Below are 14,859 nucleotides of genomic sequence, written 5' to 3' on the forward strand. Positions count from 1 at the left end.
ATGAGTTCATTTTATTGTTCAATGCGTGGCCACACACATATACCGAATTCCTTTGCACTGTGCATGATGGGACAGTTAGTGATGATGGTAGATGGGATATATCAGGAGTTCATAGGGGTCAAAACACAAACACCCTGCACCGCCATTTTGGGACAGCCGCAGGCCCCGCTCTCCTTGACATCTAGCAACAGCATAAAGCTGACCCACCCCAGTCTACCTCTTCCTAAAACGGCACCATGAAACAGAAGTCAGGACTATTTATTGGAGAACAGAAGGATTATCAGACTGGTTTAGGGAAACGATACAAGACAACCCCATCCCTCCCCTGCATTTCATTCCTGTGTGTATTCAGCACAGCTCACAAAAACACAAAATAAAGTATATTTGGGTACAAAAATAAAATCCAAATTAAAACAATTGCAGGGCACAACCCGTCATTATTCCTCCTCCTCATACACAGATAACACAATACATTAGTCACTGGACACAAAAAGTACACCGCAAAAAACTGATTAGCCACATAGGAAAGAACACAATCCTGGAGAAGTGTACGTCCATTGACCTGAACCCGTTTGTAACCCTACAAGCTACGAGACTCCGATGTGTTGAGAAGCTCAACGCTCGGCAAGCTAGAGATGTGTTCTCTCTATGGGATTTACCCCACACCCCCCTGCCTTAACAGACCAGACACAGCCAGCCATAGGGCTGACATAGTGCCACCTTCACAACACAAACAGAGGGAAAGGAGGAAACGGGAAACACTGCTCTATACATATATACCAATGGATTTAACTGAGCGTGAATGTGTATGTGGTTCTCTCTCGACACGTAATGTACTCCTTTCTATCATATACAGTATATGCCTGGTTATGATGTGAACCAGGGGCACTTTAAGTGCGTAGCGTCCCAACTTAATTATCTTACCCCAACCTCTGGGCTCGCTTCTTTATGTTTGGTGTTGGGGGTCTTCTGCTGTTTCTTACTGCCCCCTTTGCTCATGTGTCTCGCCTTTTCTTTCCACCCAACTGCTTTACTTTTCCACCCTCTATCGCATTCTCTTCCCCCCCCCCTCCTCTTTTCTTTGAGTTGATTTTCCTTGGAGACGCAGATACAGACAGAGCAACAGAGTGGGAGAGAGAGAGAGGGAGTGAGTGTGTGATCAGCTGTCCGCCGTGACGACCTCGCCCCCTCAACGCTCTCAGCCAATCTCCTTCCACTGACGGTAGAACTCCACAATGTTCTTCAGCTCCATGCCTGCTGTCGCCAGTACCTGGATGGCTGACTGTTACCAAGGAGACACAGACAATAGAGGGTAAGATGTCAACTCTAACACCAATGAACATACAAAGTAAGGTAAATATCACGGAAGGATGAATGGGGGAGGTCGAACATGCCAAACGTCTCTCAGAAAGAGCTCTGGCTCTCTACAAAGATCTACACCATGGTACAATGTCAGTCGTTTATAACAGGGATACTGTACAACCCAAGGGATAAACCAGAAATACACGGTAGTCAGACCAACTGTCCATACCAACAGCGGTTGCTGGAGAGCCTAAAGAACTGAGTGAGTGATTGTATTAAGATATGTATTGTTGCTCACTGACCTTCATAGGTCCAGAGCGGGTACTCAGCTCCTCCACTGAGTGACCGGTGAGAATAGTGACCATGCCAGCCGTGTCTTCGTCTCCGTTGCTCTGGGGGGAGACGGTCAGCTGACGACAGCTGTCCACCATCTTATATAGATGCCTAGAATCAGAACACATAAGAAAACAGTTAGGGAAGGAGTTTTACCGCTTGTAGATATTTTTCATAAACCTTTTACCAATTTTGAAGCATTTGTATAAGAATGCTAAGTATTGGAGAGGTCACCATATGAAGATACTATGTAGAAAGACAAATGGAGACTAGGCTTACCAGGCTTCAATGTCCTGGCGTTTCAGTTTGTCCCTCTCAAAACTCCGCCCCGACTCCTTCTGGCAACGTATGTACCTGAGGTAGATGGGGACGGAAGAGGGGTTTACTACATCAAGTGTCTTCGCCATATGGGTCGCAGTCTATTCTTAGTTTATTGGATCACAGATTCAGACTGGGTTATGGTTAGAAACATTGTTTTGTTAAGATCTGAAGAAGTAAGGGCAATATTGGCTCCAACAGCCAGCTCATTTGAAATCGGTTACGTGAGAGATACATTTATGTAAAAGGAACAATGACCTGCGTATCATTGGCTCTAGGGTTTCACACCAGTTAAAGGCTAACTACATTGAAAATCGCCCTCTTTATCTTTTCATTCAGAGAACTGTCGACTCCACATATCCCATTCAATGATAACAAGCTATGCTTCTGACTCAATAAATGGTTTCCCTTGTACTGGGTTGGCTGATTGTGGTTGTCATATCTTAAATGTGTCCCACTATATTACCATACGTCACACTTGAGGGTTGAGACAGACACATACCTGTTGCCTTTACGGAACTCAGACTCCAGGAAGCGGATACCGTCCCTCGCTCCGGCGTTCTCCTTCTTCAGGTGGTCAAGGCCATCAATCACTGAGGCAGATAACAGAGTCGACCATCATGTTTTAACTTTGGTATCGATTCATTTCATGCTCTAACTAGAAAGACAAACAAACTCAGCTTCAGTCTTGTCACCTCGAGAACTTACAAAACATAGCCAGCAAATAGACAATGTCAAAACAATATAGCAGGGCTATTCAACTGGCGGAAAGCGGGCCAAATCTGGCCCGTTTATCAATTTAGAATGGCCTTCTGATCAATTCTGAACATGAATTCTAAAAATATTTCTCCTCTGATTTGATTTTCCTACACTGCGACACTATATTCGGTTATCATCAGCACAGATCACTCCCGTGATGTCGGAGTTTTTAGATAAACTGAACGCTAACTTCGCAACAAGATTTGATGAGTTTAAGTCCCCAGAGAGGTGGTGCAGCTTGTTATAGGGAGCCGTTCTCTACTGATGCGGGGGGAGAGAGACTTCTCCACAAAAGCTAGTCAACTGAGAAACGCCATGCATAAAAAGTTTCTAAGTAAAAAAGAAAAAAAAAAACAAGACAGAAAATAACGAAATGATAAAGAAATAGAAAATAGAACAGAATGTGACGCTGGTCGACTGAGATATGCCATGGATAAAAGGTTTCCTATGTGGAAATAAAATCAAAAGATGAAGCTATGTCTGTAAAACAGACAGGAAAGTAGAAATGAATGTGATGCAGGTCAACTGTGTTATAAGTACAAATGTGTTCCATTATTTAAACAATTTGATGCACTGAATTAGGCTAATCTTAAAGCACTTCAAATTAACTATTAGCAACTTTTAATCTGAATAAACATGCTTTATAAGAGTAATCCCATGTAGAAAATGTCTGGCCCCCCTGTAAATAACCTTTTTCAAATCTGGCCCCCGTAAGAATATAGTTGAATAGCCCTGCAATATAGAAATCATATTTATCACAATTTTGTCTCCATGCAATTCTGGTGAGAAACCTCTAAATGATGACTACATTCAAACCAACAGACTTATCCACAGCCATCCAGTCCAACACTGGGTGTGCTCACCTGTGCGGGGGATGATGATGATGAAGCAGCCGCTGCCAGCCAGATGTCGGAGGAGGTTGAGGTGCTGGCATAGGGCGGCAGAGTCAGGTACCAGGTACGGAGACATGGACGACTGGGTCTTGGGCTGCTGCAGGCTGCCCTCTAGCTGAGACACCTCCAACTGCAGAGCAGACTACTTTTTACTTATCTTGATGGGATGTTGAGTGGATAATACAGTGCCCTCTGTAATTATTGGGACAGTGAAGCATTTCTTCTTATTTTGGCTCTATACCCCAAAAGTTTGGATTTGAAATCAAATCTATGAATGTGGGGCAAATACCTAACTTTTTACTAATTTGTCCCAATACTTTTGATCCCCTAAAATGGGAGGACTATGTGCAAAAAGTGTTGTAATTTCTAAACTGTTCACCCGATATGGATGAAAATACCCTCAAATTAAAGCTGACAGTCTGCACTTTAACCTCATAGTCATTGTTTGATTTCAAATCCAAACTCTTGAAATATAGAGCCAAAAGAAGAAACAAATGCTTCACTGTCCCAATAATGAAGTTGGCTGGATGTCTTTTGGGTGGTGGACCATTGTTAATACACACAGGAAACTGTTGAGCGTGAAAAACCAAGCAGCGTTGCAGTTCTTGACACAAACCGGTGCGCCTGCCACCTACTACCATACCCCGTTCAAAGGCACTTCAATATTTTGTCTTGCCCCCTGAATGGCACACATACACAATACATGTCTCAATTGTCTCAAGGCTTAAAAAGCCTTCTTTAACCTGTCTCCTCCCCTTCATCTACACTGACTGAAGTGGATTTAACAAGTGACATCAATAAGGGATCATAGCTTTCACCTGGATTCATCTGGTCAGTCTACAGTATGTCATGGAAATGGAATGTTGTTAATGTTTGTACACGCAGTATAGTGTCAGATAGCTAGATTGATAGTGTTTGGTTTATGATAGACAGACCTGTAGGCGGAGCTGAGCCATGTCTCTCATCAAGCGGTTTCGTCGAGCCTCCTCCTCTGCCTGGACACACAAACACAGTGTTGAATAGATAATATTTGAGCTTCACAAGTGAAACAAGTACTGAAACTAGAGTGACTGCTGCTGCTTTGGTCTCATTGGTTAATTCAACAGCTCTCACCATGCGGAACTGGGCCTTGGCCTGCTGCACCAGGTTGTCCTGCTCCGATTGGCTTATGCTGGTGAAGATGCCCGCCTCCGGGTTGAAGTGCAGCACGTTGCATTGGAGATTGGTGAGGAAGTGGCCAAAGCTGCGGATGCAGCACACGCGCACCACACACTGAGATGGGAGAGAAAGAAAGCGAGTTTGAGTGAGATAGTAAAGTAGAGAGAGGGCAGCAAAACAGTGAGGGTGTGAGGGAGGGTGTGTAAGGGAAGCTAGGTGTGTGTACCTCCTGTACGGGGTTGAGGGAAGGTCTGGGGCGGGCGTAGTCGAGGCGGCGGTGGGCCAGGTTGAGGGCAGGTAGGTGTCGCAGGGCCAGGTCCTCAGGCAGCAGCAGGGACTGGACCAGGCCGGGTTGCTCACACCCATTCACCAGCTCAGTCACCTCAGCGCTCAGACCCAGCTCTAAAATACACACACACACACACACACACAGACACAGACACAGACACACAGTGACAGAGACACAGAGAGACTAAGACATGACATCTAGTCACATGTGCTCTACAACCGAGCTCTACAGAATGAGAGATACACAGTCGGAATTTCAGCTCTGAGAAGATGGGTTAAAATAACCAAAGGAGAGGAAAAGGGAGAACAGTTGGAATGAGAAATATAATGTGAGAGAGGGGGAGAGAGAAATTTGGCCAACTCAAGCCTCCACATTTAAACGCAGATTAACAACCCATAAAAAGGACGGGTGCTTTCAGTAACTCGCCTGCTTCCAGCATCTTTCTCCCGTCAGGCAGCAGGTTGAGTAGCACAGACAGTCTGTTCCATAGGCTCTGAGAACTCTACAGACAGAGTAACGGAATTACATTGAGTGGAAGACAGACAGTGAAACAAACACCAACAATGATGAAGACTATAAACCCTTGCCTTGAGTCAGCTGATACAAAGCCCAACTTGTATTTTGCCAATTTGATGCAAATTAGATTTTTCAATGCATCCTGTTTGTAAGTGCTTCTAGGTTAGTGAAAAATCCACCCCCTTTACCTGTGCACACATGACGATAATGTCAGTGTTTGTTCTCAGCCAATCCACAAACACCTTGACCACCTGGATGAGCCCCTGATTGGTCAGAATCTCCAGTCTCTCCGAGAGGGTCGTCTCGCTGTGTACTGATTGGTTGCTGTGCACGCTACACTCTGAATCGGAATCCACCTCTACAGGGAATGGACAAATAAATAAATGAACATGTGTTTAATCTACACCCTGGTTTTCTTAGGGGGAACCTCAGAGGTACTGTTATAAAATTGCATTTTTTAGCAATGTGCTGTTACTCAATGTAATCATTGGGAAAGACTAAAAACTTAAACTCATCATATCCTGCACTATACAAAACTCACATAGTAATCAACACAGCATCAATGTGTGTGGGTAGGTTACTGACCATTGTCGTTGGTTCCGTTGGTAGTGCCGGGGCCGGCGTCGCAGGGTGAGTCCCCTGGGGGAGGAGGGGTCTCCTGGGAGGGGGTGGTGGAGGAGGCATCTGGGTCGGTGGGGGTGAGCGTGGGGTTGGTGGCGGAGCTGTGGGGCCTCAGCAGCACGTTGCTGAAGGTGGGTGCCAGGCGGAAGCAGCGCTTGGCCTGGAACAGCTGGGATGACATGGCCTGGAGGTTACTGCTGATACTGGGGTCGCTGGGCAGGAGGGGGCCGTTGGTGGCCGGAGGGGTGTCGCCATCCCCCCTGGGATCGGCTTGCTCATCCTCGGGCTGCTGCTCCCCCCGAGGAGGGGTGTCCGAGTTCTCCAGGATTTCCGAGTCCTCTATATCCTCCAGGTCGGAGCGGGACTCCTGGCTGTTCATGTCCGAGTCAGTCTCCACGTCGAAGGCCGTGCCCCCCTCCTCGTCTTCCTCCGAGCAGCTCTCCCAGGTTCCCTCCTCTGTCGGGTGCTCCCTCCCTCTCTTGCTCTCCTTCCCCAGTGTGGAGGGGGTGAGTGGGGGTCCCGAGGAGGCACCCCCGGAGTCAGCGCGGCCCCTCTGCTCTTCTTCCTCCTCCTCTTCATCGCTCTCGAAGCCCTCGCTCAGGTCGCTCTCGTCTTCTTTGCGGGTGGCGCAGCGGCGGCGGCGCAGCATGGAGAGGCGGGCGTACTTCTTCTTCTGCTTCTGTTTCTCCTCCTCCGCCTTCCGCTCACCGATGCCTGCTTTCTTGGCCGCGGTGCTCCGGTGGCCCCCCTCGTCCTCCTCATGGTCCAGGGAGCCGTTCTGCAGGGGCCTCTCCTCCGAGGTCAACGGGTCAGACGGGTCTCTCAACTCAGAGTCGTCTAGGTGCAAACATTATTGTTCCATTAAATTGTTTTATTTCAAAGTATAATTTTTCAGAGGATTAACTGAGAACGTGAATAGTGTATGGGCATCATGAAGTTAGCTGTGAGTGGTGTTCTCACCGGTGTTGTCGGTCTGCAGCGGGGGCTGGCTCTCCCCCTCCTCCAGCTCAGCCTGCAGGCGGATGTTGACATGGTTCACCAGGTGGGAGAAGAGGGCCAGCGTGAAGGCTATAGACGCACTGTACTGCTTGGACCCTACACAAACAAGTCAACATGTCAACTTTGCAATATGAAATTCAACAACAATGAAACAATACATTCCCTTATTTCTCCCTTGCAGTATGTCATATCATTGCATGCCAACCGACTAAGCCCTACATACATCACCCTTTGAGCGTAATGTTTGAAAAAATATATATCACATCTATATTCTTACTGACCTCCCCGCTTCAGGCTGTGCACTACCATGAGGCAGGTGACCACCATCTTGAAGACGAGGGCGTCGGGGAGCAGGGCGCAGGGCGAGTCGTGCTCTTCATGCTCCTCCTCGCTGGGGGAAGTGACCTCGTGGCCGTGGGGCGGCGAGGGCAGGTAGAACAGCACCAGGTTAAAATCCTCCAACACCGACTGACACAGAGAGGTCAGCTCTGTCTCCAGAAGACTACTCACAGGGAGGAGGAGAGAAATGGTAAGACATTACAAACACGGTACCCAACAGACAATAGAAAGCACTTTGAGACCGAGCAAAGGGGGTTATAAAAATCAATTGTTATTATCATCAGATAGCTGTGTCATATATGGACAAAATGTTGAGGTTCCTATTGAGATAAATGACTAGGGCCTAAATCCATGGTGAATAGTGAAAGTCCTAACCTGTTCTTGGGCTGCAGTAGACTCTGCAGGTACATGAAGCTCACCAGAAGTTGCTTGATGTCCTTGGATCTGGAGAGAAAACAATTGAAGAAACAGTAAGGATCCCAAAGACGACTATCTCAATTCATGTTTCAAGGCTGACTTAGTGATTTGTCATTTTAGGGCTGTGGTGAGAGGAAACCAGACTGACCTTTGCCGTGAGGGAGACAGCTTCTTCATCTCCTGTTTCTTCACCTGGTGGTACATCTTAGCAGCTTTATCAAACAGACGCTTCAAATTCCCGTAGGCCCCCTCGAAAGGAGTCTCCGACTGTATACTGTTCAAACACGGCAACATAGAGGAGAAAACCATGATCAGTACTTGGTGTAAGGCCTGTGACGATACCAGTATCGCAATATTTTTTCCATGGCAATGAAAACACGAAGCAGACCCAAGTCTTTGGTCCTTTAAAAACCTGTTGTATGTAAAATAATGTGCTATAGCTTGGAAAATAAATACATGTGACTGTATGACAACATAATGATGTTTGTTTCCAACATTAGGGCTGTTTTCCTAACGAAGTTCAATCCGCTTCGTGTTGTTTCCTTGCCACGATACTAACGAGTATTGCAATACTGGTATCGTCCCGGCACCACTTGGTGGCAAGTCTTTTTTTTTAACGTGTTCTGGCTCTGAAGTTGGGCTTCTTCTCCAAACAGACAGGTTTCAGAACCTCTTCCATTTCAAAACATGTCTCCTATTTAGAGCCTACTGAACGTGATCCAAATAGTAATTGCTACTAAGAAGATATTTCTCCCCAGCAGTGTGACTAAATTGCCCCACTGAGGTAGAGAACAATAGCACAGCTACAACATAGCCTACATATCAGTCATAGATAGACTGTGGCTGTTCTGCAGTAAATCTAGACGTGTCGAAGTCTCCTCTCACCAGCGTAGGTAGTAATAGGTGGCCTCCACGTTGTAGAATTTACTCCCCGCCAGTGTACCTAACTGATTGAAAGGCATTCCTGAAAACAAAACATCAAACGCTTGTCAATATCATGGCACACTAAATACATTGCTTTCCTTTAGCAGCGGCCATTTAATGTTGACTTTCAGTTCGACTGATGAAGCCCTCTCAAAAAGACTGAACGTTTCAAATGTGGATCAGTAATTTCTTGAGACTGAATGCCTTCTCCTGGCCCAAATGGCCCCCTAACAGTTCAGCTAGATCACTATGAGCTGCATAAAGCTTTGACCAGTCATTTGCTCAATCAATAAGTGCTGTGTGAGGTCATCACTGTGTGGGCAATATAACAAGAGTAATTCATTTGTAGATGATGGTGGTGTGAGTAAACCGGTTAGTGTAAAAAACAGTGGTTAATGTGCTGTGAAAGAGAGGGCTGGTAACACCTAGTTGTCAACTCACCTACGTGCGGCGTGACAGACAGTGCCTGGTGGTAGAACCGCTCTGCCAGCTGCTCAGCCTCCACCCCAGCCAACTCGTTCTGGTAACGGGCTGCGGAAAACATTCAAACAACCTCCCATAAACCTCTACTGTACATTCAAATCAATGTGACCTTGGATTTGGGGAATGTAATTCCGTGGTCATACAAATAAGGTTGTCTCAAATCTCTTTGGTGAGAAAGATCAAGTTTGTATTACCTAGATCTCCCAGGTACACCAGGCAGCGATGGCAGGCCATTTGGGCCCACTCCATTTCCTTAGGGGTGGCTGATACCGGCTTCTTCCGACCTACAAAAACAAATACAATAATTTATACACTGTGTCAATCACAGATACCACTGACCTGTGTGTGTCTGTGTGTCTCACCGATGAGGGGGTCGGTGACATGGGTCCAGTCGATGCAGTCCTGCATTTCCAGCTGGTAGTGGGACTGGATGTAGAGCAGCAGGTGCTGGTAGAAGCCCACGCCAGCTATCAGGTGAGTCCTGTAGGCACACTCCAGGGCACTGCGACTGTGGATATGCTGCAGAAGACATGGAGAGATAAGAGGGGGCCAGGCAATGAGAAGAGATTAGAAAAAAAAAGTAAAGGGTTGTGTGTAGGGCATGAGGAAAGATAAAGTGTGCATGTCTGAAAGCTCAGCAGTCACTGTACTGGCCACACTGTCATAACATTTCCCCAATCACTAAGTGTTTTTACACATGGTCCCTTTTAGCACATTTTTGTGAACTCAGTGCGGTTTGCTTAATTTTTTGCGCAGTGTTAACACTCCAAAAGGAACTCAGACCCCTCAAGAGCCCCCGAAGCGAACCGAACTGAGACAATCTCCAGGGGTGGTCTGAGTTCGGTTCACTTGAATTCCGCTGTCCGGTTCAATTTTTTAGGGCAATGCTCCCCAGGTTCGCTTGTGATTACACACACTACTGCAACACTGTTTCCCCTGCCATAACCCCTCACATTGGTGCCACAAGACAGAAGATGATGATGTGCAGGTTCGTGGAAAAAAAAGTGGATAATTGATTAGCGATTGTCAAGGACGCACAGACATTCCAAAATGTGTGGAGTTTTTAGTTCCGATTATTTGTTTGCAATATGCGATCTTTAAAAAAGCTTCATATGCCGTTTATTCGATTGTGGGGTTTGAATAGTATGAGAAGACAACATATTTGGTGAGAATCACAACATATGATCCAAAATCTATTTTAGCTCTTAAAGGGGCAGTAGCCTAGATTGGGTGTACAATTTTCAATTACAGCATTATTTAAATCTGCAGTTATTCTTCTGCTATTTATTCTGTTACGAATAATATTTACATTTTAATAGTATCTTCTGATTAGTATCGTCTCATCTTTTACCTAAATGCAATCTATTAGATACCAAAATGTAAGTAGGTATATCTAGCTGTCCAATAACACGTTTTGATGAAATGGCTTGTCCCAGAGTGCATTGAGTGAATGATGGAAAAAGATCTTGCTTCCTTTCTAAATATAGCAATGTGAATGCAAAGAGGACATGAACCATAAAATGGATAAAGTGAACTGGCAAAAGAGTTGAGTCCTCATTCAAAGGCAAGGGCAGTGTGAATACAAAGAGAACAGAGTTCTTTAGCTTATTTTTTACCCCAGAGTTCACTTTAAAGAGGACGGAGATCGGTTATTTTAAAGTGGCCTATATGTGAAAAAAATAAAAATAATCTGTACCTTCTTGTTGGTCTTGATGACCTGGATGACCTCGTAGTAGACCTTCCTCCACAGAAGCTCCTCAGCCTTGCGACCATAGTCCACAGGGTGGAGAAACATCAGTTTCACACACAGTTCCCGCAACCTGGGCACAGAGGACGGACAAGGTTGGGGTTAGTGCTTTGCCTTTTGCCTTAGTGTTTAGAGCAAAGGTTAGAGTAAAATGCTTACTTGTTGCGAAGGCTGATGTTTTCAGGCTTGAAGACCTCCCTGTACGATGACTTACTGCCAATGATGACATCCAGCTTGTGTACCGACTCAACCACTGCCCTGAGCACACAAGAGACAGTTATTATGACAGGTGAATTACTGGTAATGGTTTTTGGAGGAATGAGCAAACTCATTCTTATCAATGTAGGGAGCTAACGTTAGCTAGCTAGTTATAACTGGAAAATATCAACTGTCATACATGTCTCACACTGAGATAATGGTTGACATTATAGCAAACGTTACCTAACTAGGTAGGTAAATCTAAAGGGGCTTGTGAAATATGGCGTTTCTCCCTAACTAGGCCTAGTTATGCATGTTAAAAGTAGCCAGTCGACATTATTCATATGGTGTTGTCCTAGTTAACTGCTAAATAACTAACTAGCTAGGTAGCTAGCAAACAAGGTAGGCCTATCAGCTAACTAGTAACTTACTGTGACAATACTGACAGCTGAAGCTATCATAACTAACGTTAGTTAACCAATTAACGTTATTTAGAGAGCAAGTTGACACGGCACAGGAATAAGTTAGCTAGCTAATAGCACAGTAACGTTTACTTGTTACTGTTAGTGCTCAGTTGTCCAGAAGCTAACGTTAGTTAGCTAATTAGCTATCCGCTTCATAAGTTCACACTGGGCTACATCTGGCTATTTGAAAACCATATTATCGGAAATGTCCAACTTCTTCGTAAAAATGTAATTGTCCTTCGACTAAGGCTCCGTGACAAGTCCAGTTAACTACCTAACGTTCGCTGATGCAAGTCACAGACAGACAGATGACTGGATAATTAGCTAAGTAGCTAGTTGAATAGATGGCTTGCTGGTTAGCAAACTAGCTAAGGTTAGCTATCCATTTATTTTACTACTGTTAGCTAGCTATGTAATGTTTCCCAGTAAAATGCCTTTAACTCACCTGTATAGCCGCTTGATGAGGAGGACTTTTGCCTCTGGTTCGCTATCCTGCCCAGGTCCACTCATGTTAGCATCTGGTGCCAGGCAAGAGTCACACACTCCAGTCCACCCTCTTCAAACACGCACTTGTCAGGGTTGCTCTGGGCTTGCCTCACCGGCAGTGACAACTGTGTTGACTATCGAGCTAGCAGCTCTCTCTTCCACTGTATATCTCTCCTCTCCCGCTAGCCACCTATGTCGCTTTCGTATCTTATGTCGCTTGGCAAACCCCCCTCTACCCATCCGTTCGGAAACCGGTTAGGAGAGGGAATGCCACAGTATTTTCGTTAATTCCCGGTCAGCTATCACACCCCGATGGGTTCCTTGTGTTGTTCCCCGTTCCAGACATCGCTACGAGTACGAGGGCCGCCATTAAACAGCGACTGCCTGAATAGCGCGAGACTTCGCATGATGCGTTCGTGCCAAGGTTCGCGCGTTACAAGGGCCGTCACTAGTTACCACAGCCACAAAGTAATGAACTCCGCGGTTGGCATCCAATTTGTTGCATTACCGCCACCTACTAGACTGGAGTACAACTCCCTTTTATTTTCTATGAAAAATAAAATAAAACAAAGCAAAGAAATACCCTACCATCTAACATTACACTCATAAATTCAAAACTATTACTAATAATTAACCCCACCCTTCTCCACTATTTAAATATACTCACTCCTACCTCATGCCCTCAACCTGAAATGATGGGACATCACCACTTAACACTCCCTGTAACTCTTCTGATGTCAAGTCTTGCACACTCTCTGCAGCTGCCACCACAACCTCAATTTTCTTCGACTTACGTTCCATCCCTGCAGTACAATTAATAACCATTGCTATAAACGCTAAAAATCCAATCTTACTGAAACATATATCACTTGCTTGCCTATCCCACTGTACTGGTACATATCTCCTACTCTCACCACTCCGCCCCCTTGACCCCTCTTCCTCTACTTTCTTCACTGCCTCCGGCATATGACAATTTCTTGTCTACTCTTACCCTGGAAACCTCAACCTGCTTCTCTCACACTGGACATGTCTGATCCCCAGCCCCATGGCCACCCCTACTGCTTCACACTCCTTTATCTCATGCCCTTCTGCACACTTCTCACACCTTGGAATCTCCCTCCTACATACTGCTGCCACATGCCCATAGGTTTGAGGATAACTTATATATCTTAACTTCACTTTGTCAGGCAAAGACTCAACTTCATGAACTCCGCCATTTCCACAATTTCTCTTTAAATTAAAATATTACTTTACCTTAACCCTAACCTTAACCACACTGCTAACCTTATGCCTAACCCTAACCTTAAATTAAGACCAAAAAGCAAACTTTTTTTTCACGTTATTTTTTTATATAGCCAATTTTGACTTTGTGGCCGTATAATCTAGTGAAACCTAGCTAGATTGCCAGACAGCCAGAGTCATTATGATTAATTTGTTTATGTAGGTTTGTGATCCCTGGCAATGTAAAACGTTTGTATATATATTTTTGTGATTAGGGCTGCATTGCACAATTACCGTATAACCGGGTAACCAATGGTTATTAATGAAGAGTCATAACCACCAAAAAACACCTGACTGAAGACAGGACTCCTGGGCATTTGTGTAGTTGAGTTCGTTTCTGGACTCTACATGGATTCTCCGACTTGCTGAAACAGCCAATGTGTTGTAGCAAACACGTTTTTTGGTTGCCTAGGCAACAGCCCCCTCCTTAAATTTAAATTTTAGTCATTTAGTGCATTCATTGTGCCCCTTTCATGCAGTCAAATGACCTAGTGGCCTTAAGGGTGGAATGTTATTCATATTTTTTTTCATAATTAATAAAACATAAATATATATATATATATATATATATATATATATGAAAATCCGGTGTTCCTATGTCAAACAGTTCTGTTATATTTCAGTCTTCTGTGATGTATATAAAGTGTAATATTGTGACGCAAACTCAAAATTGAATACATTTCAACTCTATATCTGACATGGTACAGGTGTCTTTTTTTTAAAGCCCATAACCATGTGTGTGAGGTGTATACTTTTGTTTCAAAGTAGATTCGTTTAAAACTAACAAGAAACACGTTGTGTGACCCTGATTTAGCCCACTGCAGTATTAAGATAGCTAGGTGGGACAACCACATATCACAGTCATAGTAAGTACATTTTTCCTCAATAAAGTAGCTATCACAAAAGTCAGAGCTAGTAAGAGGGAAAATAGTTAAGTGCGAGTGTTAGCTCACAAAAGTCTTTTTTTTAAAACACTGAACAAAAATATAAACACAACATGTAAAGTTTTGGTCCCATGTTTCATGAGCTGAAATAAAAGATACACACAAAAATCTTATTTCTCTAAAATGTTGCGCACAAATTTGTTTACATCCCTGTTAGTGAGCATTTCTCCTTTGTCAAGATAATCCATCCACCTTACAGGTGTGGCATATCAAGTAGCTGATTAAACAGCATGATCATTACACAGGTGCACCTTGTGCTGGGGGCAATAAAAGGCCACTCTAAAATGTGCAGTTTTGTCACACAACACAATGTCACAGATGTCTCAAGTTTTGAGGGAGAAACAATTGGCATGCTGACTGCAAGAATGTCCACCAAAGCTGTTGCCAG

The 14,859-nt window shown here is 44.7% G+C and overlaps 1 protein-coding gene across 1 annotated transcript; it reads right to left on the reverse strand.

Annotated features, from left to right (window-relative positions):
- Nucleotides 1-12,628, reverse strand: LOC311126939 (nonsense-mediated mRNA decay factor SMG5-like). The gene is made up of 22 exons (XM_084158656.1): nucleotides 12,206-12,628; nucleotides 11,258-11,356; nucleotides 11,048-11,171; nucleotides 9,714-9,870; nucleotides 9,546-9,635; nucleotides 9,310-9,399; nucleotides 8,830-8,908; nucleotides 8,093-8,218; nucleotides 7,903-7,971; nucleotides 7,470-7,690; nucleotides 7,150-7,284; nucleotides 6,154-7,026; nucleotides 5,757-5,926; nucleotides 5,479-5,554; nucleotides 4,990-5,165; nucleotides 4,719-4,877; nucleotides 4,541-4,600; nucleotides 3,576-3,735; nucleotides 2,456-2,546; nucleotides 1,915-1,989; nucleotides 1,605-1,746; nucleotides 1-1,282 (listed from the first exon to the last, which is right to left on the reverse strand). Exons 1-22 carry the CDS (start codon nucleotides 12,268-12,270, stop codon nucleotides 1,199-1,201), a joined length of 3,321 nt encoding a protein of 1,106 aa, XP_084014782.1. The 5' UTR covers nucleotides 12,271-12,628; the 3' UTR covers nucleotides 1-1,198.
- Nucleotides 12,629-14,859: the final 2,231 nt, after the last annotated feature.

This window comes from Coregonus lavaretus (genome assembly GCF_964263955.1).
Source record: "Coregonus lavaretus genome assembly, chromosome: 3".
NCBI lineage: Eukaryota > Metazoa > Chordata > Actinopteri > Salmoniformes > Salmonidae > Coregonus > Coregonus lavaretus.

Coding starts and splice junctions, on each gene's coding strand:
- LOC311126939 (XM_084158656.1), bottom strand. CDS start 12,270: ATGAGTGGACCTGGGCAGGATAGCGAACCAGAGGCAAAAGTCCTCCTC. Junction 7,691..7,902: donor CTACTGCAGCCCAAGAACAG/GTTAGGACTTTC, acceptor CCCTGTGAGTAG/TCTTCTGGAGACAGAGCTGA. Junction 5,555..5,756: donor TTATCGTCATGTGTGCACAG/GTAAAGGGGGTG, acceptor CTCTGTCTGTAG/AGTTCTCAGAGCCTATGGAA.